Source organism: Drosophila subobscura, chromosome U (genome assembly GCF_008121235.1).
Source record: "Drosophila subobscura isolate 14011-0131.10 chromosome U, UCBerk_Dsub_1.0, whole genome shotgun sequence".
Taxonomy (NCBI): domain Eukaryota; kingdom Metazoa; phylum Arthropoda; class Insecta; order Diptera; family Drosophilidae; genus Drosophila; species Drosophila subobscura.
In genome coordinates, this window is record NC_048534.1 from 9,081,906 (window position 1) to 9,109,257 (window position 27,352).

At 41.8% G+C, this 27,352-nt stretch overlaps 2 protein-coding genes across 2 annotated transcripts in view; one reads left to right on the top strand and one right to left on the bottom strand.

Annotated features, from left to right (window-relative positions):
• LOC117901059 overlaps positions 1–27,352 on the bottom strand; it is a 44,170-nt gene that overhangs the window by 3,791 nt on the left and 13,027 nt on the right. Inside the window, 7 exon segments of the mRNA XM_034811670.1 lie at positions 950–1,136; positions 1,223–1,345; positions 3,682–3,815; positions 4,099–4,134; positions 4,137–4,233; positions 5,643–5,854; positions 25,657–26,022. Of these exon segments, the coding sequence (XP_034667561.1) occupies positions 950–1,136; positions 1,223–1,345; positions 3,682–3,815; positions 4,099–4,134; positions 4,137–4,233; positions 5,643–5,854; positions 25,657–25,834 (967 nt within the window). The 5' untranslated portion in view covers positions 25,835–26,022.
• Positions 6,077–6,712, top strand: LOC117901061. The gene is made up of 4 exons (XM_034811672.1): positions 6,077–6,096; positions 6,146–6,227; positions 6,294–6,492; positions 6,549–6,712. The coding sequence occupies exons 1-4, from the start codon at positions 6,086–6,088 to the stop codon at positions 6,677–6,679; spliced, it is 423 nt and encodes a 140-aa protein (XP_034667563.1). The 5' UTR covers positions 6,077–6,085; the 3' UTR covers positions 6,680–6,712.

Consider the following 27,352-nt stretch of genomic DNA (forward strand, 5'->3'; position numbering starts at 1 on the left):
CCGTAAATTCATGGGGTGGCCACTTAGCTGGACGATCTCCAAGTTGGTGGAGTGCCTGCATCTTGTCCTTGTGGGGCACACAACATAAATTATGTAAATAAAATTGTGCAGTATAAACATTTTGCGGGCTGCCACCGCACCGGAGGAAGCCACTGAGGCGGAGCAGGCTTATCGAATCAAATGGTGGGCAAATCAAATTGATATAAACTAAGTTTAGACATGAAAGATTGTCGCTGGATTGTGGCAGACTGTGCAGGACGGAAGCGATGATTGGGGCCCGCGGCACAGTGTGGCGCGTGGAGTGTGGAGTGTGCGCCAAAGGATTTTTCCGCTCTTCCTGTTTTTCCGCTATTTTCCTTTGCGGTTTCCCTTGGCTGGGAGAAGTGTTGCCACTTACTTGAGGCAACATTTACTTAACACCAAGCATCAACACCAAGAATAACATGAATGTAAACGCATTGAGCTGAAAATTGTATTTAAAATTGAGTTCAGTTTGCGACTGCTGCTAGCGCCATGGACTCGGGTGTTCATGCGAGTGTGCAAAATTCTTTTGGCTGCAGGGCCCGTAGAGTACTACAAAGCGGAACTGCAGCCGATGGAGTGGGTAGATTGGATGTTCCGATACCAGTTTGCACTCCGCTCCGAACTTTATGCAAATGCATTTTTGACACACACACACACAAACACACTCACTTGAGCCACCGTCTGGGTGAGTACTTGGAGCTGTCTTGCATGGAACTTTTGTGGTGGAACTGAATTTCCGATATATATTCTCAATGTTTGCCATTTAAGTTGGCTGATATATGATCTGAAGCGACGGGAAAGAAAGTATTCAGACTCAAAGCTTGAACAAAATTTTTGTATTTCTTACTCTTCCTTCAGTCAACAACAACTGATTTATTTTAATCAATGTAACCAACCATTTTTCATTGGTTATTCGATTGCTTACCCGAATAGTATGTCAAATATGATTCATTGTGATCCTCGAAGCCCCTCTCGCCATTCGTATGCTCATCGAGGGGATAATTGTTGATATCGTAAGATCTGCCGGAGGCCATTATCCTGGGTCTGTCCTCCTCAATGACACTCTCCATTTCCTCCTTGAAGATGTCAAAGATATTGGCCGTGCACTTGAGCTAACAAACCAGAAAGGAAGAAACTTTATTAGAGTCTGAACAGAACCAATTTTGAGAGTGTGTCTTTGCTTGGGTCTTGCGCTTACCCTCATCTGACCCTTGAGAAAATGCTGAGTGGTGACCATGAAATGTATGGCACTTGTAACCGATTCCAGTGTGGTATTCTCCTGCTTCTCAATCTGATACGTCTTGATGTGATGCGGTGGCACCTATGTGAAAGCACAAGGAGGAAGAATGTCAAGTGCGATTCAAACGTGCATCTGCTCCAATTTACAGCAAAATCAATTTATAAATATCTATCAATGGGACAGCTGCAGCCGCTTCTCCCAATGAAGTGTGCCCCCTCAATATGATATATGAAAGGGAGAACTATCCCAAAAGCCGACACTTCTCCTACCGCCCGAAAAAAGAAAGGGAACCGTGCCACAGCACAGGCAAATTTATAACTTATGAATGATGAATAGATTTACGCTTGAGTGATTAACTAGAGCATAAAGAGCCCAGAACTATGGGGTGGAGATGCAGATGGAAGGACGACGACGACGATGATGGTGTATCACCATGATAGGGAGGCGCCAAAGGACATGGCAGAAGGCTGGGCTGAAGACGAGGCCACTTTGTTTGCGGTGAGTTTAGTTTGAAGTGCCTCTGCAGATACCGTTGCCTGACCCAACCAGCCACCTAGCCATCTCTCCACCCAACCAGCCCACAACTGACAGCACACATGACGGTGGCTGGTGGTGGTGCCGAGGGAACGGAACGGAGAGTGGTGCTCCTGTTGAAATGCGCTCGTTAGCTAAAAGATCAAGTGGCCGCACCCACCGCATGGTGTAGGCAACACTTAAGTGTTGTTTGTGTTAGTTTTCTCTCTGCATTTTCATCATACACACACACACACACACATACTTATATCTATATAAATATATATTTTTAGCTGTTTGCTTGTTTTCAAAATGATTAAATCTTAAATTGAAATTCCGACAATTTTGTTGTTTTAAGAGTTTTTTCGGACTTTTCTTTGCTTTTTCCTGGTTTCGGTGTTCAATTTTTTATGACTGAGAAATTATTTAATATAAATTTATTGGAAACAATTTAGAATTAACATTTTTTTTCATGTGAATAAACGGAATCAGTGCATCCGTCTAGGACTCATTCGTACACAGAAAATGGTATCTAATTGTAAGCTAATCATTTGATGCTGTTGACATTATCATTACTATTAACCACTAATTCCATTAAATCAAATATAAATCTACGTTTTTCGTTTCCCTCCGATCTTCAAGAGCTTGTCAATAAATTGCTTAAAATGTTCCACTCTCAACTTCAATTTGTATGCACTCAATCGGTAAACAAAACCAACTTACAGCACCCAAAACTCTATCAACTTTTACCAAAACACACACACAGAGAGAGCAGCCACAAATATGAGTTATGAGCGGAGGCGGGGCTTTGACATTGACATCGCATTTACTATACTCCAGCTGCCAGCTAACCCCTTGTCGCCCCCTCTTTGCAAGGGCAACAAAAACACTTCCCTCAGGCGAAAGTCTGGGGAGCTCGTAATGCCCTAGGTGGAGGAACTTCACAGCTCTGGCCCATAAAAACGAAATGAAACGAAACGCAAAGGAAAAACTAGCTGACAACCTAAACGTTTCTTGAAAAACCAAACGCAAAATGCCGGGACATGTCAGCCTTTTCTGCACCACGCACCCCGGAGCCACAGTCCACAGCCGCAGCCACTCCACGGACACTGCCACTCTCTCTCTCTCTCTCCGGACACCTGTGCGCAATCATGCGGGGCGGCCTGACAGCAGCTGGGCGAGGACTGGCAGGAGGCAGTGTGACCTCCTGTTGGAGTCGACGGCTGTGGTTGCGGCCATAAAACATCCAACGCAGCAAAGGCGAAAGGCATAAAAACTGACGGCCTATCAAAAAATATATATATCTGAATGGAGAGAGACAGCCGAAGGGGCGGCAGACCGAAGGGGCATGAATCTAGGCAAATAAAAACGTTGCAAAAGACGAGTAGGAACAAGCACACACTCGCACAGGTGCCAAAAAGTGTGTAAAAAAAGAGAAATGCAAAATCACCAAAAGATGACTTTCCTATAGATATATATTTCTCAGTGGAAAATAGTGGGTAAAATGAATCCCAATGTTAAAGATTTTTAATATTTTATATTATGCTTGAACTGTAAACTTTTATCACATTAATCCACTACAAATATTTCAGTTTATATTCGTTGTTTCGTTCCTCCCAACTATCTCCCATTCCGTTCATCAAACCTTCATCTAGGCCAGTAGTATTTAACGAGCTTTACCCACCCCAACCCCCCACTCAAAAAGCAGCCCCAACGAAAGTATCGGCACACAGTAATTTGTCCCCCACTTTGGCCAATGACTAATTGAAAAACTGCCTGCCATCAATTGAAAGCGATCAACCCGTTGCAGCCGCTCACTTTCCTTTGCGCTTCTAATTGAAGGGAATGGGCGAAGTAGGCGTGTCCAGCAGCGGATAGCAGTGGTAAACGAAACCAAAACTTACCACAATACCATTAATAGTCCATGTCAAATTAGCAGCCGGTTTCGAGTATTTAATTGAGCAATTGCCATCGACCAAATCGCCAATGCGATAGCGCGCCTGTATCCCGGTGACCACGGTGTGCTCTTCCGGCAGCTCTGCAAAGAGTGGATGGAGTTGGAGATGCAGAGAGAGAGAGAGGAGTGAGACAAGGAACGGAAATGTAAAATTTGCTTTTGGCGCCAAAAAAAGAGGAGAGAACCAGAACCAGAGGCAGTGGCAGGCTGCAACACGTTTGCTCTAATTAATTTGCTTGCCACGGCCGCACTTTCTGGTTCCCTTCTCTGTCCCTTTCCGGCTCCTTGTGCACTTTTTAACCCTATACATATTTTGATTGCATATCCCTTTATGGGTGTATGCGGGCTTTTTTGTTTTACTTACCAACCACCTCCATTTCGCCGGACACCATGGCGGTCTGAATGTGGGCGCCTCCACGGATATTTCGCATGTAAATTTGCCCGAAATATTCAACGGCACCGACTGCAGCACGACATGACTTTGATTCGAAAGGTTGCGCTATATGGGGAGAGGGGAAACGGAAAGAGATAGAGAGAAAGTGAGCAAAAGAAGGGTCAAAGAAAGTGGAGGGGGTATGGCAAAGGAAAGGTACGTGAAAGGAAATGAAGAACGTAATAAAAATTAGTTGGGCAAAAATTGGCTGGACGCGGTGCATAGAAATTGAATATAACCCACCTGCCAGGGCACGAGTGAAAAGGAACGAAAGAAAAAAGAATTTCGTCTTGGTTATGAATGGCAAAGTGAGCAGCTTGAAAAAGGGTGAGGGCGGGGCCGGGGACCTGCCTGGTTGATGAAAAGTGACTGCAAATTGAGGGTATAAAGGTGAAGAGTTGAATCTAAGGCTGAAGGGGTCATCTGCCTTTGATTAAGATTTGCTTTGACTCGAAAGTGATTTGACTCGTGGTCATAAGTGTGGGGCTAACTCACGGTCGAAGGGCTTAAGCCTCTGCAGGGAATGGTATTTAAGATTTCGAATGCTTCGTGTATGGAAAAGATGTATCCAAACGCATTGATTAATTGATGGAATATTCGCAGAATTGTTTTAAATATTCCCAAACCATTATGGTATTCATTTTGAACCACAATTTGCGTATCCAGTTGAGCTGTGGAATACTTATATATTTGCTTACATATTTATTTGGCATATTTCGAACGTGGAATTTAATCTTTGTGGGGCAAAATGATGAAACCTCACGCGGCAATTCACTTAATAAAAATCAAATTTAATAAATTGCATTTACCATGGGGTTTAATATGCCCTCGTACACACTTATGTGTATGTCACACTTGGATGTGGGCGGAGCGGGATCATTTCGCTGAAGTTCGTTCGGCTGTTTAACCCAATTTGCTGGCGTCGATACCTAATTGGCTCGTGTTCATTTCCACGTAATAATTAAACTTAAAAACTCTCTCATTATAGGGTAAAGCAGAGGATAACGAAAAAAACTTCACCATAACAAATGAAGCTTATCTGCATGTGAGGAATATTTTGCAATGGAATTTTTCATAAGCGCCAATTTAAATCTTCTCCTAAAATCAGCAAATTAATCTTCGAGGGTATTTTGCAGTTGCATCTTTTAGCCCCTCACTGATTGGCCATTTTTGTCGCTGGTCCTTTATGCAATCTGTATATATTGTTTTTTAATGAGCCGCAAGTCAATCGCAAGCGCGACTAATTGGCCACGCCCAACAACTTTTAACGGATTCGTCTACGGATGGACTGGCATAATTACAGCGCGCAGTTGGGGCCCAAATGTAAGGGAAAATGCAGTGGGTGGAGAGGCAGCGACTGGCAATCAGCCATTATGGATATAATTTACACGCATCTGCAGTAACATGTGCCCTTTATGGCAATGGAGAGGGGGATTGAGGATGGTATGGCATGATATTCCATGTGTGATACTCACCTCAACATTGAGACCACTTGTCATGGCGAAGACCTTCATGGCAGGATTCTCCTTGGGTGTGTAGCGATAAAACTCACGCTTGCCCTTATACCATTTCACCGAATATAGAGTATCATTTTCCATATCGTAATTACACGTGAACAAGGCATTACTGCCACGTTTCACCGCCTGTGGTATCATTACCGAGACATCCTTGAGTGCCGCAATAAAATCTGCAAATAAAATGAGTTAAAGTTACTTGTAGGAGAGTTGAGGCTTAAACTCTGTTGTCTTTAATTGTTAAATATAGGCAGTTAAATGTATCGTTTGTAACACATAATTAAGGTTAAAAATAACCAGCATGAGATTTAAATGACAAGCTGAATTTTCCACTGGCTCCCCCGTAATTGGCATAAAAAATTCGAAAATATTTGCCCCATATTGGGTTGGATTTTCCGGCAGTAATGACGCTCAAGTAGGTTGCTCGTATAAATATCTCAAAATATTTAACCAAAAAGGCAAAGTTTTGCAGCTGCTGCTGGCCTCCTCCTCGCCCTTCCCGGCCTAGAAGCCGCCTGCAGCAAGCCAAGTAAAGCCATTGCCAGAGTAGGTGTACAGCCAAGTCTCTCGGAGTAGATTCGTAACAGCCATTATTTGTTTCCATCTGTGCAGACGAATCTGACCGGGCACTTGGTGACGTTTGCTGCCTGGTATCCGGTGCCCGTCCACATAGGAGCATGTCAATGGTCAAAATATCCCGACACGTTCAAGCGAAGGCCGAACAAGCACAGGTTTGGGGTAATTATTGGAACTGACGACAAGAACTTTGTGGTGGAATATATATGCCTCGATACCGGAAAGCAGCCCAAGAGTAAGAGAGAGATGTCCCCAGTGCAGCAAACAATAATCGAAGAAATTCTTTTGCAGTTGAGACTGTGGTCTATACGAAAAGGGAACAGCCTACAGCCCTCGTCATCAAGCAAATTGAGTCCGCTCACACGAAAGTCGGCTTGGATAAGTCCAAAATCTGGTATTGCAAATCGCAGAGAGAAAAATAAAATCACCTTCGTAGAGAACTTTACACATTTCAATTAGTGGCGTATTTTTATTATTTTCTGCCGAACCAATTTCGTGATGCCACAATAACAACATTGACCTTAACTAAAGGGGGAGAGCGAGAGCCCAGCCACTGTACCGAGTAGAAAATAGACCCCACATTCTCCCTACCCTATCTGACCACCCCCACAAGAATCCAATTGGATGCTAACTACTATTCCAGCCATCCCTTTGAAAAGCGAACGAGCATCTGACCTGACCGCCAGCTTCCGTTGTTGTGTCCCCCCCCTTCCGCTGGCCTTCGCTTCATATGACAACACAAAATGTTGCAACAAAGTTCCAGCCGAACTGGTCATCTATTTCCCTACTCATTCTCGTTCTTTTTTTCCTTTTGTTTTTCTCTGGGTGTTCCCCTTTCATTTGAGAGCTCTGTTCAGGCGATTTGAGTTGAGGCATGACGAAGCAAATGTCTCTGACTGGAAACACTTTTATTTGCTTGCGAAGATCGTTAAGAATAATAAGAATTAGAACAAGAATAATTAGGAAAAACTTCCCCACATAAAGATCAATTATAATTGATAATTAAATAATTATTTAAAGTAATTCGAACCGAGAGAATGTGAAAATGTTGAGCTAGAAAAAAAAGTAACATGTGACATTTAATTCCCATTTATACCTTTAGTTTCCAAAACTATTTGCAACTGGAAAATCTCATTGGTAATTTCGAATTTCATTTACAGGTAATTCCTCCATCGAACCCCCAAGATTCTTCGTTACCATTTTTTGTTCAAACTTTCTTCAATGCCAATGCTTTTTTCAGATTTTGTTGCATTTTGTTTTTCTGATTCTACCTTTTGCACAATGCTTTTGTTTCCCATATTGACCCATATAACGAGCGAGCATTTTGTTGCACCTTTTTCTGCCCCACTCGATGTGGCTGCATTTATCGCAACGTTGGTGGACCTGTAACCAGTGGGAAGGTGGGGGAAAATTGTCCTTCAGCTGCACATTGTTGTTTAGCAGTGACCTCCCAACCCGAAGCCCCACACCCATTCACTCCATTCCATTACATCCAGCAACCACAACAACAACAACTACAGTCTATGACATTTTATTTTGTTATAAAAAAGTTTTACAATCTACGTTTGTTAAGTATTTTAACGGTTTTCTCTACGTCGATGTGTGTGTGGGTCCCCTCTGCCAGTGTAATGTAAACCAATGAAAATTGCAGGGGCAACTCTTTGTATCATTCACCTGCCCGCAGAGTGGGTTGCTGTCTCCTTTCGGTGTTTATCTGTCAGTTTATGTTTACAAATGTCCACTTTTAATGGTACACCATTTAGCTGGAGGGACGCCTAACCCGAGCAGAGCTGAAATAAAGTGACACAGAGGGTCACCACAGAGTCGAGTCTTATCATACTCGTACCCCCGTTGCAGTTAAGTTATATTGTAGGTACGGCATGGAGTCTTGGAGTTAAAGTCGAAGTCATTGTTCGAGTCTCTGTTGAAGTATTTTTTTGGCGCATGCTTAAAAATGTAATTTTCTGATTTACTGGCGTTACTTTGTTGATTCGATTTCGTTTTCGGCGCGGCCACTGACCTACCCACAGAGTAAATATTTGCAATAAAACTTTACAGACAAAATGCATTTAATTTGGGCGCATTAAGTTATATTAAAAGCTGATCCAAAGTTAAGCAGCCAAACAAAGTGCCAGGCCAGACATCGCAAACAAACAATCAGGGAGGATTGAAGCTGCAATTGGGATGGGGATGGGTGTCAAAAGAAGGTCTCCACTAAGTTGGCTCGTAAGTGGTACATTTCCACGCTTAAGCGAGGCCCCCCCCAAAATGTACATAAATATATGTATGTGCAGAGGGCAGACTCAAAGCAGACTCCAGACCAAGACGCGACCACAGAACTCGACCAGAGAAAGGGAGGCAGAACGGGAAAAGCAGCAACCAACTGATGACGATGATGGCGACGATGGGAGTTGTAGCTGACATGGCTGTCAGCATGTAGCCAGACCTCGACCATCACCATCACCACCTCTCGCGTCTTTCTCCTTTCTCGTTTTGCAGTCATTTCAACTTTGGAATTTCAATAAGAGCCTCTGTCTCGGCGAAAGCGAAATGCCGCAGGTGGTAGGCATACGAGTACACAGTCCACGGTCCACAGGGCGGAGAACGGCAGCAAAAGCAAACAATCCAAAAAGTAAATACATAAATTAAAAGTGTAAAGGCGAAAAATGTTTAATGCGAGAGTGGATGTGTCGAGATGGACTCAAATGGAATGGATCGGCTGCAGGGGCCACACAGAGGAGGTGCGATACTTGTAATGAACCAATTGGGAATAAATTCAATATATTGAATGCAAGGCGGTCGTCGCTTCATTTGAAATTAATTTGTTTCGACAGAAAGATAGGGTTGAGAATTTCTTTAAATCTTCGTAAATGTATTCGCCATCATCAAAGTCGTAACTAAAAATTGTTCTATCCTTACCCTGCCCTAGCGGGGGCGCCTGTTCTCCCAGCCTTTCACATTTTTGGTTTATTTTGAAACAATTTTTTATCATCAGCTGTCAATAGTTTAGGCGGCGGACCCGCCAAAAAGGAGCAGCCAGAAAGCACAGATGCAGAGAGGAAAATCATTACATAAAAATGTTTTATGTTTCTCCATTGGAACTTTGACCAGGCAGCAGCAGCCATAGAAAGGAGTTGTTGTTGCTGTTGTGTAACACGCTCCCTGGGCTTGGAAGTAGTCCAAAACTTTCACGTATAAATACATTTTTGATGCCGATTTTTTGCTGCTTTTTGTTTGCCATAAAAACTACAAATTCGCCAAATAGAAATAAACGCAGTTTTATATTTATTTGTATTTACGAACCTCATAAATATGTCAAATAAATTACGAAACAGTCAAAATATTGTGCCCAGCTCGTGTGTGCGAACTCGTCTATGACTATGGGCCAATATTTGCCTTCATTTTTGGGGATACTTCTCCATGATGGTTATTCGATTTATAGAACACTTTGGGTTTACTATAACAAATACGTTCGGAGATGTGTATAAGTTACGTTTTAAATTCTAAATAATTGCAATTTCTAATTTCTAAATTATGAAGAGAAATTGTGTCATAAACCATTGACATTTATATCTGAGTAGAATTATGTTCTTGCACAACTAATAATTCTCTATTCAAATAAAAGCAAATTAACCCAAATTGTGTCCTGTCTTCCAACGAGCATTTGATAATATAATATTCAAAATCAAATACCCCCAAAAACGCAGAAACCGCCGACTTGAAAATTGTCCGCTAATTTTGGGTATTTCTTGTATGTTTAGTTTTATCTTTTGTTTTAATGTTTTTGGTTGTATTTTGTTTGTTGGCGTGTCATAAAAGTGTGCCGCAAACTTTTCGCTCTTCGCGCCGCAATGCAAAAACAAATACAGATGCAAAAGCTCAGCCCGCAGACGATTTCATTATGGAATAAAGTAGGAAAAAAAAAACAACACTCACATAATGAGTATCCAGAGAGGGCGAAGCTTAGAGATGAGGGTAACCTAACCCAAAATGGGCTACACACCCACACACTGCCATGCAGGGATAACCAAAAACAGAGTTTCGCAGTTTGCTGCGTACCCAAAAATGTTTGTCACTGCACTGCAAAGCACTCACACAGACACACACACACTATGCACTCACTCACACAAAGGAAAATGGCACTTTGTGGTGTTTTCCAAAATGGGGGATATGGTTTGGGGCATGCTGCCTGTGTGTTTTTGGGGGCGGCGATGGCGAACCGTTCTGCGCTGGGGCTATTAAATAAACATGCAAATTATTGCGCAATTTTTGATTACGATTTTTCAACAAGGGGAGGAGCCATCACCCCCAACAGCAGCATCGCAGCTCTCTCTCCTGCATATTTGTATATGTAAATCGGCATCAGTCGCAGCCACCAACCAGACCAGACCAGACCAAACCCATTGTATCGGGATCGCTCTCGTCCTGCCCTGCAATCTTTGCATGCATTCAACGCCTATTTTGCATACAAATTTTATTATTATTGTATTGAATTCGAGCCCTGACAATACCCGCTCTTTTCCAGCCCTCGAAAACGCGTTTTTTGTGTTGTATTTGGTTTGGTTTTTTTGAACCAAAGAAGCGTTTTTTGTTGTACTTTGTTTGGTTTTCGCTATTCAGGTTTGCCTATATTTTTTTTTTGTCGGAATTATGTTAAATGAAAATCTGTGCAATTTTCGCTTGACACTTGTTCGTTGTCATGTTTTTCCTTTATGCATTGTGGGGGTGGAGTGTTTCGGTACTGGGAAATAATCGTACAAACAGAATTGTATACGAGCGTGGGAACCGAGCGGATATGTTGGGAGATATTGGATCAGCTATGTCAAAGATACTTCCTGAAATTGTAAATGTTTGAACGTAACAAATGAGGATATAATCAATCGCAGATAAATACTTTGTACTTCAATTCCTGACTCATGACAGCTCAAAGTTTTTCCAATTAAATATTTTGTTTTATTCCTTAACTGTTTCCCCTCTATCTGGACTCTTGAACTTAGTTTTAGTAATTTATTTAGGATTATTTCCGTCGCGATTCTCCCCATGATTTATTCCGCATGTAGATATCTCATTATTTTTCCATTTGTCAAACCACAAAGAGCGAAAACCAGGCCACCAACCTATCATAATGCGAATATAAAGAGAGAAAACTGAAAGAGAAACAGCAAAATACAAAAAAAAACCTTTAATGACAAATCAAAAAGAAATCTATATCTGCGATATGATGTGTTGAAAAATATGATAAAAGGAAATTCAGAGAAAAATCCGTCAAACAAAGGAGGAGGAGTAGGAGGAGCAAAAGAAAAATTCAAAGACTATTTGGTCATGCATTTGACATGTCATCTCCAGGACCAGGGCAAGAGGGCGGATGGATGGTTGGTGGTTGGAGCGACTACAAAAGCAGGCCAGGGTATAGACGAAAGGACTCTGTGCATGGCATTCATTTGGGTTTTGCATGAGTGTCTGTGTGCCTGTCGCCCTGCGAGTGTGCTCGTATTGGTAGGCGACCGCCAAAGCGTCGCCAGAAGCACCATCGCACATGGCAACAACAAGACCCAAAGTTCGACTGCTCTCCAGTTGGAAACCACCCCCTCAACGAGCACTTCATCGGTCGCAAAAGAACTTTCGGTAAAAACTCATTTCCATTGATATGCAATGAGCGAGCAAGGAGCCATCCACTGGCGCTGGACGTTGGGAACTACGGATGAGCCGATGGCTTCTAATGGCTTTAACGCTCTTCTGTCATATTTGGGAATATTTTGTAGAACTCTGTGAAGTCTCAAGGAATATGTGAGGTTCACCTAAAGTGAAAGGATGGCAAATAAACAAATGTAATAAATAATTCTCTCATATAAATATTTTTGTGCGTTCATTACGCTATGCAAAACTGTGTTTGATGCAAGTTCTCCCCATTTTTTTATGATATTTCTTTCGCTCTTGACACATGTACGAGAGTATTTTATGTAGTTTGACTTGGTGTGACATTTTCGTATCGCCATTCACTCCCAGGCGACCCAACACAATTGGTTCTCAGTTGAAAATGTTTCTGTTTGTTCGCCCATTTTATTCCGCCTGTCAGTGGGCAGTGGCCAGTGGATGACAAGTGGACAGGGCTTGGAGTGTGCAACGTGGCAAATATAGACATAAACGGTCTGTGCCGGTGCCCGGTGCTCCCATGTGTGTGTGTGCGAGAGTGTGTCCGCCACCTGACAGACAACAGTTGCTGAAAGCCCGCATGCAAAATGCATAGATACAAATACACTTTTTGCTTTTTCCAGCGCTCGGTTTCCGTTACCAGAAATCTTGCATGGCCAGCTGCAGTTGCAGGTGATGGATCGATTTTTCAACGTCGATTTTGTGCATAAATTAAAATCTTGTATTTCTTGTAAATATTTGTTGCGAAAAACGATTTCTTGCATATGCGCTGTTAGAATTCACATTGCATGAGGGATCCCATGAATGCTTCAACAACTGCCAACCGCTTTTCCAAATGTTTGTAGTGATTGTGCATGGGCCTGGACATTTTTCAGAGATTTCAGCTTGCAATGTGTGTCTAAATGGTGAAAAAAGAATGATGTCGGGCTGTTATAAAACCATCCTCAGAAATAATTTCATTTTGATTTTGGCAAAAAAAATAAAACAGTGCTACAAAATACGATTTTTTGCATGAAGTTTGCACATAGCTCAGAGTAGATGGTATGTCTGGTTGAGTATTAGATCTTAAGACCATCCACTTAGAGGCACTTCTCAGCCATGCCTAAAATCTCCAAAATATATTTTGGATTAGTTTAAAATTAAGAAATAATTCTGCAAAATAAAACTTCCAACTCCGCCACATATTTTGTGATTTTATATTTCTGTTTATGCATTTTCTTTTGCAATCATAAATAAATTAAATTTAAAATTAAATTGATTACCTCTTTAACCTTTTGGTTGCCTTGCAAATATATTTTTAGTTACTTCCATTACCGTCTCTACAAAAGTTTTCGCTTCTGTGATTAAATTTTAAATATTTGTCAGAGTTCGTTACTGGATTGTGCACAGTGGAAATCGTGAACTGTGACTGGTACCGGACTGCCACAAAGTTATTAACAAAAGAGCGCAAATAAAGGCCATGATTGGCTGTCTATCGTTGGCTGGGCCGCTCCTCTGGGTGCCCGTCAATGATTCTTTCTCTCTCTCCATTTCTGAACAATTTCTGTGGCCATCCGAGAGTTTTTTACAGTGACGGTAACTATATGCGATGAATGCGATATATATATTCATATAGGTACATGTCCGCTCTGTTACTTGCCCAGACATTCCGACGTCAAACAAACCAATTTTCGGTGTTTTTCCAATAACGTGTCCCAGGCACTCACTCCCAGCGGCCTGCTGCCTGCTGCCAGCTGCCTTCTGCCGCCGCGTCGTATTCTGTTGTGCTTTTAACTGTGAACTGCAAATTGTTGGTTTCTGCTGTTTTTTGTTCTGCTGCCCGAAAGGATGACAGCATGAAGTGGGTATGGGTTGGGGCTTTGGTAACAGCTGCGCTGTTAAAAATCGAAACGAAGTCTGACTCTTTGGCCAGTCTGAGCGTTCTTAATTAAGGCATTCTGATAGAGAACTCCATGCCCGACAATGGACAATAAACGACTGCAACTTTTTCGGCTGTCCAACTCTCCGGCTGTCCACCTTTTTGTCCCCCTTGATATTGTTACAGCTCCTTTTTTTAATGGACAGTTTACCCATTTGCGTATTGCCTAACCAAAAAAAAACACACACAAAAATGTGCACAGAGGTAAATATCAGGTTGCCAGAGTCCCAAAATATCAATTTATCTTTGGTCCGGCAGCGGAACAGAGCCCAGAGCCCAGAGGAGAATGGTGCATGCTGTGCATGCGAAGTCTGAAGCGGACCTCAGAGCTCAACTGCGGCTGGAACTCCTGTGGCACGTAATGCTGCAATTTTTCAACAAAATCAACGAAGAAGAAGGAAACGAAAGCAGGAAACTGGCTGCTGCTGCTGCTGCTGCTGCTCCTGAGAGGGGAGTGCCTTGCTTATGCAATGACGACGCATAAGTAGCAAGTTGATTTCGGTTTGCTTTCGGTTCAGAGGCAGAGCTCAGCTCAGGTATGGAAAAACTGTCTGAAACAAAATAAATTACAAAACAATGTTGCTGTCGGGGGAGGGTTGAGGGTTTGTCTACGCCTCTCTCAATGCCAAGTTCTGGCTGCAGTTTGAGATGCTGTCTGCCATTTTATAGCACCTTTGCCATCATTGTTTATGCTGCTGCTGCTGCTGCTTGACATGCTGGCATCTCTCGGATCTGTGGGCACTATAATCTAGGAAAATGTATGCTGGGGGGCATGGACAGACAGACAGACGGATAGATACAATATCTTTGAATACTTTGACTTTGTTCACAGTCATTTTCTGTATATTTTGCTAACGCCACTCAAATGGAGCATCTTGAGGGGATTATTGATTGTTCGTGAAGTTGATTGTTTGATATTAAAATTCTAAAGTTTACAGATGATTTGGGAAGTGAATAATCAGCTGAACATATCGAGTTCCTTTGGATCCACACACTAAACTCTCTTCGACAGCTAGACCAGCAGCTTCCAGACAATCCTTATCTCATGGTAGCCTGCATATTGATTTCAATTCCATTTACATTTCATAACAAAACTCAGCACAAACATTACATGTCCCTGTCTCATGGTCATACTCATTTTGACAGGCCAAAAAGCAACCAGAAAACCACAAGACAAGCCCTGGCATGGCCTTGTTTTGCCATTTTAATTGATTGTAGCGACTTGATTTACAACATGGCCACGCCTCACTTTGATATATGTAAATATATTTGATTTATTGGCTGGGCCGAGGCTGTTTTCTAATTGTGTAAATGTTTTGGTTTTTGTTTGACTCGGATCATCGATTGGCCATATATCATCTGACCTCGGGGGCTGAGTCAACCATTTACGCATTGATCAAAAGCCAAAATCCTAAATTTCACAGAAAGAAATCCACAAATGAGCTGTCAAATGCAAAATAGTCTTTGAGTACCTTTCTCTGAGTGGAAGGACATTCCACCCACATGACAACCACATCGAGCATGTGGCCTACAGCAGCTTCCTGTGCGAGTTCACTTTCATTTCCAAGACCTTTTGACACCAGTTCCACACCCACAAATCATTGTCCTTGCTCTACGATCCCCCTTTGGCATGTGGGGCTCTGTTTTGGCTTGGATTGGGCTCTGCCTGCTTTTGTATTAATTGCTGTGACATATTTAAGTTGAGATTTTATTGTTCTCCGTGTTCCTCGGAAGCAGATTTCTTTCTTTGTCTTGTGCCATGTGCGATCTGTGTGTGCCTCGTCCAAATTGATTGAATTTACTACTTAAGTCAGGCTACAGAGGGACTACACTCCGAACCCCCAGCAAAGGCAGCTGTCTAGGGCAGCTCTGCGCTGGCCATAAAGACTGTCGAGATGGAGAGGGAAACCTCTGGTGCACAGTGGACTGAGGAAGGTCAAGACCGCAACGGAGAGGTTTCCTTAAGTCATTAGGAATATTGCGATATGAAGCATGGATTCCTTGCCCCACTGTGCCATCAAAGGGGGTTTGGTGTGGGGGGATTGAAGCTTTAGAGACCAGGCAGAACATTTCATTTGAAATCCGCAAGGCAAAAGCCAGCTAGGATTTGTAATGAAGATATACAGACACGCACAGACCAACAGGACATACACAAACACACATGTCTGACTCAAATCACTTAGTTTCGCATTACAAAGCTATTCTGACGCAGGAGGCAGACGACTCCTTTCGGAGTCCTCCTTCTGCTTGTGTGATTCTGCGCCTGATACTCATCGAACATATAAATTAATGAATTCGATGCTTATCAATAGTCAGCCCACAACAACAGCAACTACAACCAGAAGTGTGTCCTTCTGTCTATTAGTTTGTTAGCTTTGTGTTCTTCTTTTTTCTGTTTCCATTCCTGTTCCTGTGTTATTTGTCTTGTATCCTTAGCACGGGCCGTGATTAAGTTCAAGTGACTGAGATTTGCAATGTCTTTGGGATCCTTTCGGCCATCCGACCGTACGCTTGTCTAACTTAAAGTCAACAAGAACAAGAAGGCTTTGGCGATTCGGCAGCCTCACATTTGTCTTGTTCGCATTTAATATGGAACATTCATTTGATAAAAGACTTTGCTGTGGCCCCTTCAATCATCCCATTGTTCGCCTCGGGCTTATCCCCTTGGGCTCTGTCCGCCCACCATTTCGTTCGGCTCGTGGGGGGATTTGTAATTCGGTTTTGATAAGCAGCAAAAGTCTCAACTGTATCGTCTGGCGGTTATCTGTTATCCACGAGTGGCTACGCGTCAGACGAGTCTTTATTTCGGCATTAGGCATATTCTGCTCGAAATCTGATTACGATGAGTAGTGGGAAGGAGTTCAACTAGCAGGAAGTAGCTGTAAGGATTCGGAAATGAAATAGGAACAGTGATTTCCAAAGGCGCCTTTATTGAGCAACCCAATCGAAGCTGTCTCCTACAATTTGTCCAGATTAAGCATCGATATTTCGTTCCAACTAATTACTAGGAATAACCTTAAGTTGGGGTCGCAGTCGGAGAGACAGAGAGAGGCAAACCGACTTGAATTTTGAATTTCAATGAATGTCCGACAAACATTTTTGGGCTCGTAATTCATCCAATGTTTGCGTTGACCACATAATGCACTGACTAGTGCTACCTTCCCAGTCTCAGTGCCAGTATCTGGCGAGAAGGGTGATAAACGATAGGCTAACCACACACTGAAGGACCATGTCCCCCATTCATAGTAATTTTAAAATGCAGTTATGCATGATTTTGACGCAATCGCCTGCAAAATCGAGCCAGGGTATGAGGTGGAGCACGGGTAGCGATGACAGGAAAGGAAGGCTCGGGTGGGCCCTGGAACTGCAGCTGGACAAGGCACATCCTGAAGCCTGGCAGCTGAATGGTGAGGCAATAAGCTGGGGCTCCTTTTGAGCTGGGAGATGGGAGCTGGGTGGATGCTCTGGTAGGCAAATTCAAAGAAATCCAAATCGGATTCTCATCAAAATGCAATAAGTGGCCCCATAGATTTGCGTTTTCTGTGCCCGGTGGCAAATCTCGACAAAAACAGGCGGTCAGACCGGGGAGAATCGAACTTCATTTGAATTCATAGCAGGACAATCTTAGAGCGGAGCAGAAGCGATTCGAATATTGCGACACACTCACATTATTAGTTCATTGAGCCAAGAACTTTGTCGCTGATTGATTCTCCTCCCCCGAAATCCAAACCGAACATCTCGCAAGAGCGAGAGCAAACTTTCTGCGAACTGCCATAATTTCTTAATCTACATCAACTGTTGACAGTTTTATTAAAAAAATTTTCACATCTGACATGCCAAATGTGAGCAAATGAACAGGAAACGGAAGCCATGCGACAAAACCAACTCAAAAGAAGAAAGAAACAAGAAGAAGCTGGCGCAAGAATGAAACGAAACCCCAGACCCGAAAACAACTCAAAAGATGTGTAAATTTTTGTTCAGAGCAAGTGCCAAATGTCACTTGGATTTGTGTACGAAGTATTTTTTTGGTGGCCAGCAGCGAACAGCGTAACAGTAACCAAGTATTCGTGGTACATAATCTCAAAGAAATATTCTCCAAAGAGAATCCAGCAGCCGTTGCTGCTGTACGAGTATCGATGCCTCGATGGATGTAGAAATGAGAAAAGTTTTTGCCTCCTGGCCTGTTGTGGGGGCCACAGACCGATGGCATTTATTTTATATTTGTAGCAACTTTTTCGGGGTGAAATTTAGTTTAGTAATCAAAGCAAGAATTTGTCGACGGCACGGCATTGGTGGTGGGGTGCGTTGGGTCGTTGCGACGCCTCCCCAAAATCTCCCGAAATTTGTTTGTTTTCGTGCAAAGGCATAAAGGACATCATAAGGGAAAGCAGCAGCGGAAAAAAAGCAACCGAAACTAATGTAATGGAAATTCGAAATTATTGAAAATAAATGAAAACAAATAAATATTCCGTGAGCATTTTATGGTTCTAGGGATGATGTCCGCTTCTTGGAAGGCGATGGACCAAGGCGTCGACTCTGTCTCTCCCCCTGAGCTTCTTATTTATCCACTCCAGGGGATAAATGTCTTATATGCGGAGGGTACCTTAGCTGCATAATCAAATATGTAAGACTGAAGCTTTCGTTAAGCTCTTGAAATAGAGGTTTAAGAATAATTGATTCTGGTACAGAATATTTGAAATATAATTTCTATATCTTTTTACTCAACTAATTCCCCTGTCGTTCATGTCCGTGTAAAGCGTATTTTAATTATTGTTTTTGCTCCGCGATCTCTGCTAATTTCTCTTTCCATGTCTCGCTTAATGGCGTGTAAGTGTACAAATTGCCTAGATTAGGGCCTAAATTAAAAGTGAAATTGAAATAAATTAAATATTTTCCCAGCCACACCCACACAAGAACCCGAGAATCGAGTTCTTTCTGTGAGCCACTTAGAAACAATTGTTGTTTGTTTTTTTTTACAGGCGTTGGGGAATTTTCTTGATGGAATTTATGAGCATTTCGGGGGGGGAATTTCTTCGTGTTCTCTATTTATTTTTGGCCTAGGGAGACAAAATTAAGTATGATGTGGTGTGAGAGAAGTGTTTATTATATGCTGGAAAAATCAATTAGCAAAAATTTAAAAGCTTTTTAGGAATATCTCTGCCTAATTTTTGGAATTACTTATTCAAGGTCGAGTGTGACCGAGCTTTCGTTTGGATAACAATTTATTTGTGAGATTAACTGATTTATTGATTAGATATTTCATTTGTTTTCTGAATCTTGCAACTCTGAACAACAACATGAAGACTATCCCTTCGTGTCTCCAAGGTTTAAATTATATTGGACTGCTGCAAGTGCTAATAAGTTCTCATTGCATTTCCAATCCATTTGCAATGTAATTGAGAAAATTTAAGTTGAGTGCAAGGTTTAACATCCATTTCCTGGCGCAGATGATGGCTGCCGCAGGGATAAATGTTTATGTTATGACATGTTTTAAATTTTCAGGTGCATTAGTGCAAAGTGCTTTTCCCCCGCCGAAAAAGATGTGAGAGAATGGCGGTGAAAAATGTCTGCGAATTGTGTGCTGAGCGAGACGAAGAGCTAAAATGCTCTTAACACTTTCCATCTTTTTTTTCATCTTCTTTCATTTCTTCTTCTTTTTTTATTTTCGCCTTTATGCGGTGGCTGGCTGCATGTGTGTGAATGTATGGCGTTTACCACCTGACACCCGACAGAAAAAAAAGTGAGCTTGCAGCTCTTTTGCTGAATTTTCGTAGTAATTTCGAGAGGTGTCTGTAGTTGAATGATCTTAAAAATAAAATAAATGTAAATAGTAAACAAAAATACATTTAAAATCGAATACATATTTATTTATACATTCACAACGTTTACAGAATTTAAGTGAGCACTTTTAAGGCGATAACCCTTTCGTTCTGCATTTTCCACTCAATTTGTCAGCGACACTTTTGTCGCCCATTCCGTGCATCCTGGTGCTCCAGGTCTGCGTGTGTGTGTCTGCAGCTGTGTAGTGGTTAAAATTTAGCACAACATTCTTCCAGATGCACCTGCTATAGTTTCAACCAAAACCCAACTCTGTCTTCCCTCTCCATCTGCTTCCTGCCTTCCGTTCCTCCCGTCTGCCACGCATTAAGGCCCCTTTGCCATGGTGCAAAATGCAATTTATACATTTCCGTTAAGCAAGCGAAATTCCTACAATATTTTTTCGTCTTCGGTTCTCCTCTCTCCTCTGTGCTCAGCCTCGACATGTTTTTGCTTTTAGCGGAACGCTATACGGAAACGATAACAATGTGGCCATGCTGTAAGCCCCCTGCAGACTTCTCCACACGCGTAGGCCCACCGCAAACCTCTTTTAGTTTGACAGAAATAAGTCCCCCGCCGCTTTGAACTAATTAAAATGTTTTCTAAGGGCATCCGAAAGTTTCATAAAGCAACAATGGCATATCGGATTGGGTAATTTATGGGAATAGGCCGCGACTTTTTGCCAAACGCTTTTCCACTTCTTTTTTGCATCTGTGCTCTGAGTAATCAAGGAAAAAAATATTTAATTTTCCAAATCAATAAACACGCTGATTGCATTGCACGACAATTGGCATCGCCATGGGAGGCAATAAATCTGGGCATGTGTAGGAGATGCTTTGGTATTTATTTGTTAAAATCGAGGATGGATGGTGTCCCGAGTACTTTCTAGTTATTCGTGGTCAAAGGAAGAGGACAAACTGTCAGCTTGCATGACCAGAAGAGGAAGATAAAGTCAAGGGGGGAGTGGCACACAAAAATAATTGAATTCCCCAAATGCCAAAGTGGAATTTTAATTTGAACTCGACACTTCCTACATAGGTTGCCCCAATGCCCCCGAAAAACTCCCTGAATTGTTGCCACTGATTGCTCATCAGTATGCAAAATGTGTGCGTGCTAAAATCAGCGCAAAAAAAGCGCCTCGATTGGGGGTGTCGGAAGGCCAGCGACAGAGCCGGAGCCCGAGCCAGAGCCAGAGACAGACATTGTCACACGTACTTCCATCGCTCCCCTCGAATTGATGTCTTAGAAAATTAGCAAACGCCTTTTTGAAAAGTGCCCTCTCTCCTTTCGTGACTTGGCATTCTCGGCGACTTTTTCTCTGCTCTTTCTGACACGGCTTTTGTCTCCTCTCCTCCTTTTTCACTTCCTTTTCCGCCCCTGCCAACGCTGAGAGTATGCAATGCATTATTTTATTGCAATCCCTGAATGAATGGGTTACTATTTGTTTCATGGGAAAATCTCATTTAATTTCCAGAAATCAAAAAGGGATCAGAATCAATTTGTTTCGGCTGTGCACCTGATGGTATGCGATGTTCCGTTTCGAAGTTAATTTGGTAACAATTCTAAAGGGTCACAAGAACTGAAGAAAATATGTAATTTGATGAGACAGATTCCCTTCTTATTTCTCTATATCGAAGATAGCCAATAAAGCGGATTAATTTTCTTTTTAAACTTTGATCAATTCCATTTAGTATTGGGCATTTTCTAGTCGTGGCGGTCAACTTTCATTTTTATTTAATCTTTTTTGGTATTTATTTTTAATATTGTTAAATTTGTTTGGTGCCACTGGCCGAGAGCAAAGTTTTCACTACATAAAATATACATTTCGCCAGGATGTTTGGTCCACCGGATTTTTATCGCCCAACACAAAAGCGACCGCCATTTTGGTTTAAAGTAATGGTAACTCCGTTTCTGTCTCTCTCTCTCTCTCTCTCTCTCTTCCTCTTTGACTATCTGTATCTGTCTCGGTATAGTGGCATTTATAAACGCATACATATGCATGAGATCATAAAGATTGTGACTGTATCCGTGGGTGTATGTGCGTTTTGAGAGTGCAATGCATTTGTCATATATGTGCACAAAAAAAAAGAACTCAAAGAAAATCTCCCTCACACAAACACACATGAGAATGCATAATGGCATGCATGTGTGCTACTCCCTGTCGCACTCTCTCTCTCTCTCTCTCTCTCTTACTCTCGGGAAGTCTCGTCAGCGGTATAATGAATGCATCCGGCATGCATTGAAAACTTGACTCATATTTCATAGCCAAAAAAAAGAAGAAATTAAGCGGAGTTTCGGTGGTCCAACTGTCAGATACCCTTTATAATTTTATATAAATATTTCTTAAAGTACTTTCAGTCCATCCATAAGACAGATGGATTTCGTATAATATTTAGCTTCCATATTGAAGTAAGTCTCTCCATATTTTGGAACAGAGGACTGAAGAGACAGTTAAAATATTCTGTAATTAATATAACCTAATCCGTATCGAAAACTTTATATTTTCTGCTTTACAAACCCCTGCATCAAGTCCCAAATATCCTCTGAAAAGGTATAAAAGGGTAGCATACAATTTGCCATACATTTATTCGGGTACATTGACCATCTTGTTGCTGTTTCATTGTACTTTCTGCTGGCGTTGTTGTCAACTATTTTTTTATGTTTTTACTGTTGTTGGTCTGTCTGGCAGTTTATATGAGATTTTAAGCCAGTTTTTCACATATTTTTGAGGATATTTCATAAGCCTTTATCCTTTCACCGCCTACACATGCCCATACACATATACAAAAACTTAATTTGAAGGTAATGTTTCCTCACTGGCTGCACGAATATGCTGCAAATGAAATGCAAATTTTGTGAAATGTTTTTCTGATTTTGCCTTTTTAATAAAACGCTCTTAAGTGCAGCTCAGCGTGGTGTGACGTGCCTAGGCCACTTAATAGTTGATTCATATTATGGGATTACAAAACGAGAGCTGGCATATTAATTTTCAATTGTGTCCGAGAGATCTGCTATCCAATTGCGGTGGATTTCATTTTTGATAGCAGACCTGCAGGCATCATGATTGAATTCGTATGAATGTAATGGGTATTAAAGGGAAATGAATATTACGTTTTATGTGGATTGGTAAAATATATTGTGTTCGCTTTATATAAAAATTAATCAAGAGTAAGTTATTTTAAGGACATTAAGTCAGTTACCCAATCAAAGCTCCCGAGGGAGCATGTTTAAAAGTCAGTAATGTTTAATATTCTAAAAGTATTTAATATATTTTTAAGGTGACTATTTTAACGCAGAGAGTTATTTTATTGAATCTTTTATAGAGACTCATCTAGGAATGCATAGGAATAATTTAAATTTACTCAAATTTTTTAAATATATTTCTATCCAATCAACTTAGAGATAACTTTAATTGCATAGCTGTTAGACTCGTCTCGATCTTGATTATCTGTACTGTCAGGTAGCTTGAAATGAAACTAAAATCATGCCTTTTCAAAGTTAATTTCACATTTGGTTTCATTCTTGGCACACTCCTTGCAATTAAGCTCTGGCTGCAAGGGAAACCAAAACCTTTACCCAGTTCAGCCATATTAGCTACTAGCTTATAAAAGAATATTTTCTGCTGGTATACCAATATCTCGCTCTCTGCTACTCCCTCTATATCTTTCTCTCTCTGTCTATGCGTCTATCCAACTTTCTCACCGTGCTTAGAGTGGCCCATTACATGGGAATTTCGACAAACTGACTGACATCAACCGCACTCCTCACACAATGGTTGGATGCTGACAAAAGGCACGTCACTCGCCTGCCTGCATTGCAGCCGAGTTGGAATGTCAAAACAGTAAACGGTAAATGTCTGCTAGACAAAGACGGTTCAACACTCGCCCCAGCCCACCCCACAGCGCCCACATCCCACCTGTCTTGGCCCAAAAAAAGGGAAAAATTGCAAAGTGCAAGTTCATGTGATATGCAAAGTGAAGTGTGTGCAAAGGGAAGGGAGTTACGTGTGTGTCTGAGAGAGAAAGAGTGTGTGTGTGTGAGTAGGGAGGATGCTTAACAGAAGCCCTGGGTAGCAGCATCAGGCATGTAAAGCTCTTTGCACACCACCAGGGCGTATGTGTGATGTGGGTTAAGAACATGATGATGATGATGATGATGATTGTGATGATAGAGAAGATGCAGTCGAGAAGGCTAACTGACTTTTGCGCATTCGGGAAAATTGAAAACGCATCTCGGGCAGGGCTGCTGCTGCTGCTGCTGCCAGCCATTGTGATTGAAGTTCCCGCAAAGAACAAACTTTTTCCAGGCAGCAGCCTGCATTGAAGGATATAGCCAATTTTTGCTTTTGTTTTGCCAGAATCGAGAGAGTGAGCGAAGAGAGGAGAGGGCGCCAACACAACATGTTGCATGTTTTTCGGCTCTAGGCTGAAGTTAGATGGAAAAGTTTCCTCTTTGCGGGGGGATGAGAGGATGAGCTGCGCTTTGTATGAGTATTAGACCCAATGCCACATGTGAGGCATTGCATTGCTTATTGTTCGGTTGGTCAGGGAGAGCACTTTCTCTGCCCCTGTACATCTGCATTGTTTGTGTTTAGCATAAATTAGAAAGTATCGATCGCATTGTGTGGCCAAATTGAAAAGGCAACTTTTTCATTTCACCCCCCGAAACTCTTCCAATTCCAATTCTCATGATATTCCCATTCCCATTACGATACCAAAGCCCAGTAGCAAAGTTTCCAAACCAAATCAATATGAACAAGAATGCTTTTCGGCTAAGCTGCTAACCGACAGAAATTGTAATTTCGATGAGTACTCGGGGATTGCAGAACAAATTACTATATGGCACAGACAGCGAGCTATCCCGATAGCAAAGAAGAGAAGAGCAAAATAAATAAATATAAAAGTTCTGCGCCAGCCCACGCATTCGGTAATTGCAAGAAAATCTCATTTAATCCCAACAAATGCGACTTTATCACGCAAAAAATTATGAAATATTCTCTGTCTCTAGGCAGCAATTGCTTTCGTTGTTTATACATCGAGTATATACATATACATATATATATCTATACATATACATAAATATCCACTACCCTCAGTCAAGTTGCCTTTTCGCTTTGCTTGTTTGCACATTGTCCCGCTCGCGCCTCTTGGCCAGGGCCAAAACAAAGGCAAAAAGCAGACAGAATCACTTGAAGGAATGGGAAAGCAAAAATGGCAGTCTGAAGCATTGGATGGATATTTAGTATCGTAGTTTCTTTTGCAACATCATCATTTTGGTTTCCTTTTGGGTGGAATAGTGGGCTTGGAGTGGAGTGGCAGGAAAGCGCAATGATTCGAGTCTGTTGAGTGGTAGGGCGAGGGTTTGTCAATCAGTTTCTGAGCAAGTAAAGGCTAGGTTTAGTTGGAGGACTTTGTGTATTCCCTGAGCAACCCTCGCATTATTCAACGACTTCCTTGGAATCAACACCCACTGCAGCCCCTGGGAAAAGCCCCCCGCCCTGGTCATCGTTTCATGCAGATGAATGAGCGCATTTATGAAAAATGTTGTTGTCATCAATGCTCTGCTGCCATGATGTCTCCACCCGCCTCGCTTCACTCCGCTGATGAGAAATAATGTTTGCGGAAAAATAAGATTTGTTTATTTTACGAACGATTGATTTTCCCTTCCGTTGTCCCTTCCCTGCCATACACCCACCCACCCGTTCCGTGCCTGCCACTTGTCCGCGCTTCATTTTGCGCGGCTTAAAAATTAATTATCGCCAAGTCGGGAACTCATCTAAGAGTGGGCACGAGGACGAGGCTGTCAGGCGCCGTCGGCCGTCGGCCGTCGGCCGTCAGTGTCATTTATATTTTGAGGCTTTGGGCAACTTTTGGAAGTATTTCATCAACGTTTTTGTCCGCCCATTACACCCATGGACTTTGTGCCATCCGAATTAGCCGAGATTTAGCATTCACCATGCCCCATTATTTGTCGCCTTCCCCTTCCCCTATGATTTTCATATAATTCACTTACCAGGCACCAGTAGGAGAAGTCCGATCACGGCCAGCCAGCAGATGCAGCCACGCCCAGTTTGTTGTCTGTGGGTTGGCTTCCCACTCGCTGCTCTCCTTGCGGACATTTGCATGTGGCGTGGAGGAGGAGCTGCCCCTTGGCCTGTCGTTGGACAGTTTTTATGCAGCTTCGACAGCATTGAAATAGATATTTTTCTCGTATCTTTGCTTCTCTTTTATGGCCAGTCTCCAGTCTCCTTTCGGGATTTCGGCCACTTCCGTTCGGGCCTTATAAATATATATTGGCCAATAAATGTCAATTGTATTTGGTTTCTATCTGCCGCTGTCTGTGACGTCCAGTCTGGCTACTCAGACTACTGCAGTGGAGCTGTAATTACAAGAGCATTTGATTTGTGGCATCAGAATCTATGGTATGAAAGGAAATTCGAATTTTGTTTGAGTTTTTAATGGTATATTTAATGGGAAACCATATAATCTCTTGGATTATAAACGTGTGTATTTAGTTATTTATTTCTAATCCTATTCCATTCCAATTTCCATTTTAGTTTTATTTTACTAACTAGTTATTACATTTTTAATGCCTGCTTGCGTTGATATTTTCAATTACTGCATTTTATATTCACTAACAAAATACCTGAAATAACTTTCTTTGATTTTTGAGAGCTCATTAAAGAATAAAGCAAAAATCAATTGAATATTTTATTAAGTGTCACCTTGCCTCCCCTATTCATTTCGCTTTTTCATTCAGTTTCCATTCACTAACGCCCCTAGCCAAAGCAGTGATTAATGCAATTAACGGCTGCACTTTAATTAAAAAATGGTTTCAAATACACACACACACACATATGTATGTACATATGTACAAATCCACCCACACACGAGCATTAAATCGATTTAATTTCAACACTAATCCGCGTGTGTGTTGCACTGCACAAATGAAAAAATAATAGTATTAACAGCCAAGGAAAAACGCGAAATGAACAGTGAAAATAATGGAATGGAATGGAATGGATAGAGGAATAATCGCAAAGAGCCAAGTGGAGCAAAGCCCATTGGGTTCTTAGTTCCACTCCGATAGAACTACGCATTTCACTCATTCCCCATTCCCATTCCCTTCACTCCTTCCACTCCCCGTCCTTCTCTTCTGCTTAAACGACCATTTCCTAATTGTCTTTCCGTTACGCCCAAAAAAAGATAGAGAACAACAAAAAAGACTTCAATCCACAGTTTAATTATTTTCCATTTAAATAAAATGCACATTTACACTCACACTCACACATGTGGTATAAACATCGGTCCGCACCCCCCACCCGCTTTCTTCTTGTTTGTTTTTGTCGTTAAATCTTCTTTCTCCTTTTGATTTGTTTTATTTTGTTCCCTTTTTGGTGGGGTCGGTCTTTACTTTTGGCCAGGCTGGCTCGTATTCTCTTTGCTTTTGGTTCTCATTTCGTTCTTCTTAGTATAGTTATTCGATTTGAAATTAGAGTCCTTATGTCATGCATGTCCTCCTAGATTTTCTGAGACTCTACCGAACATAAAATATATTAAAGAAATAATTTTAGACTTTTAAATAATATTTTTTTATTAAATATTAAAATACAATGTATTATTAGTAGAGGGTATCTGCTGTTCGCAGCTTGTGAATTTGATTCTTTTTCTGTGGCAAGTTGTCGCTTTCCAAATAAGTTTGCCAAGTT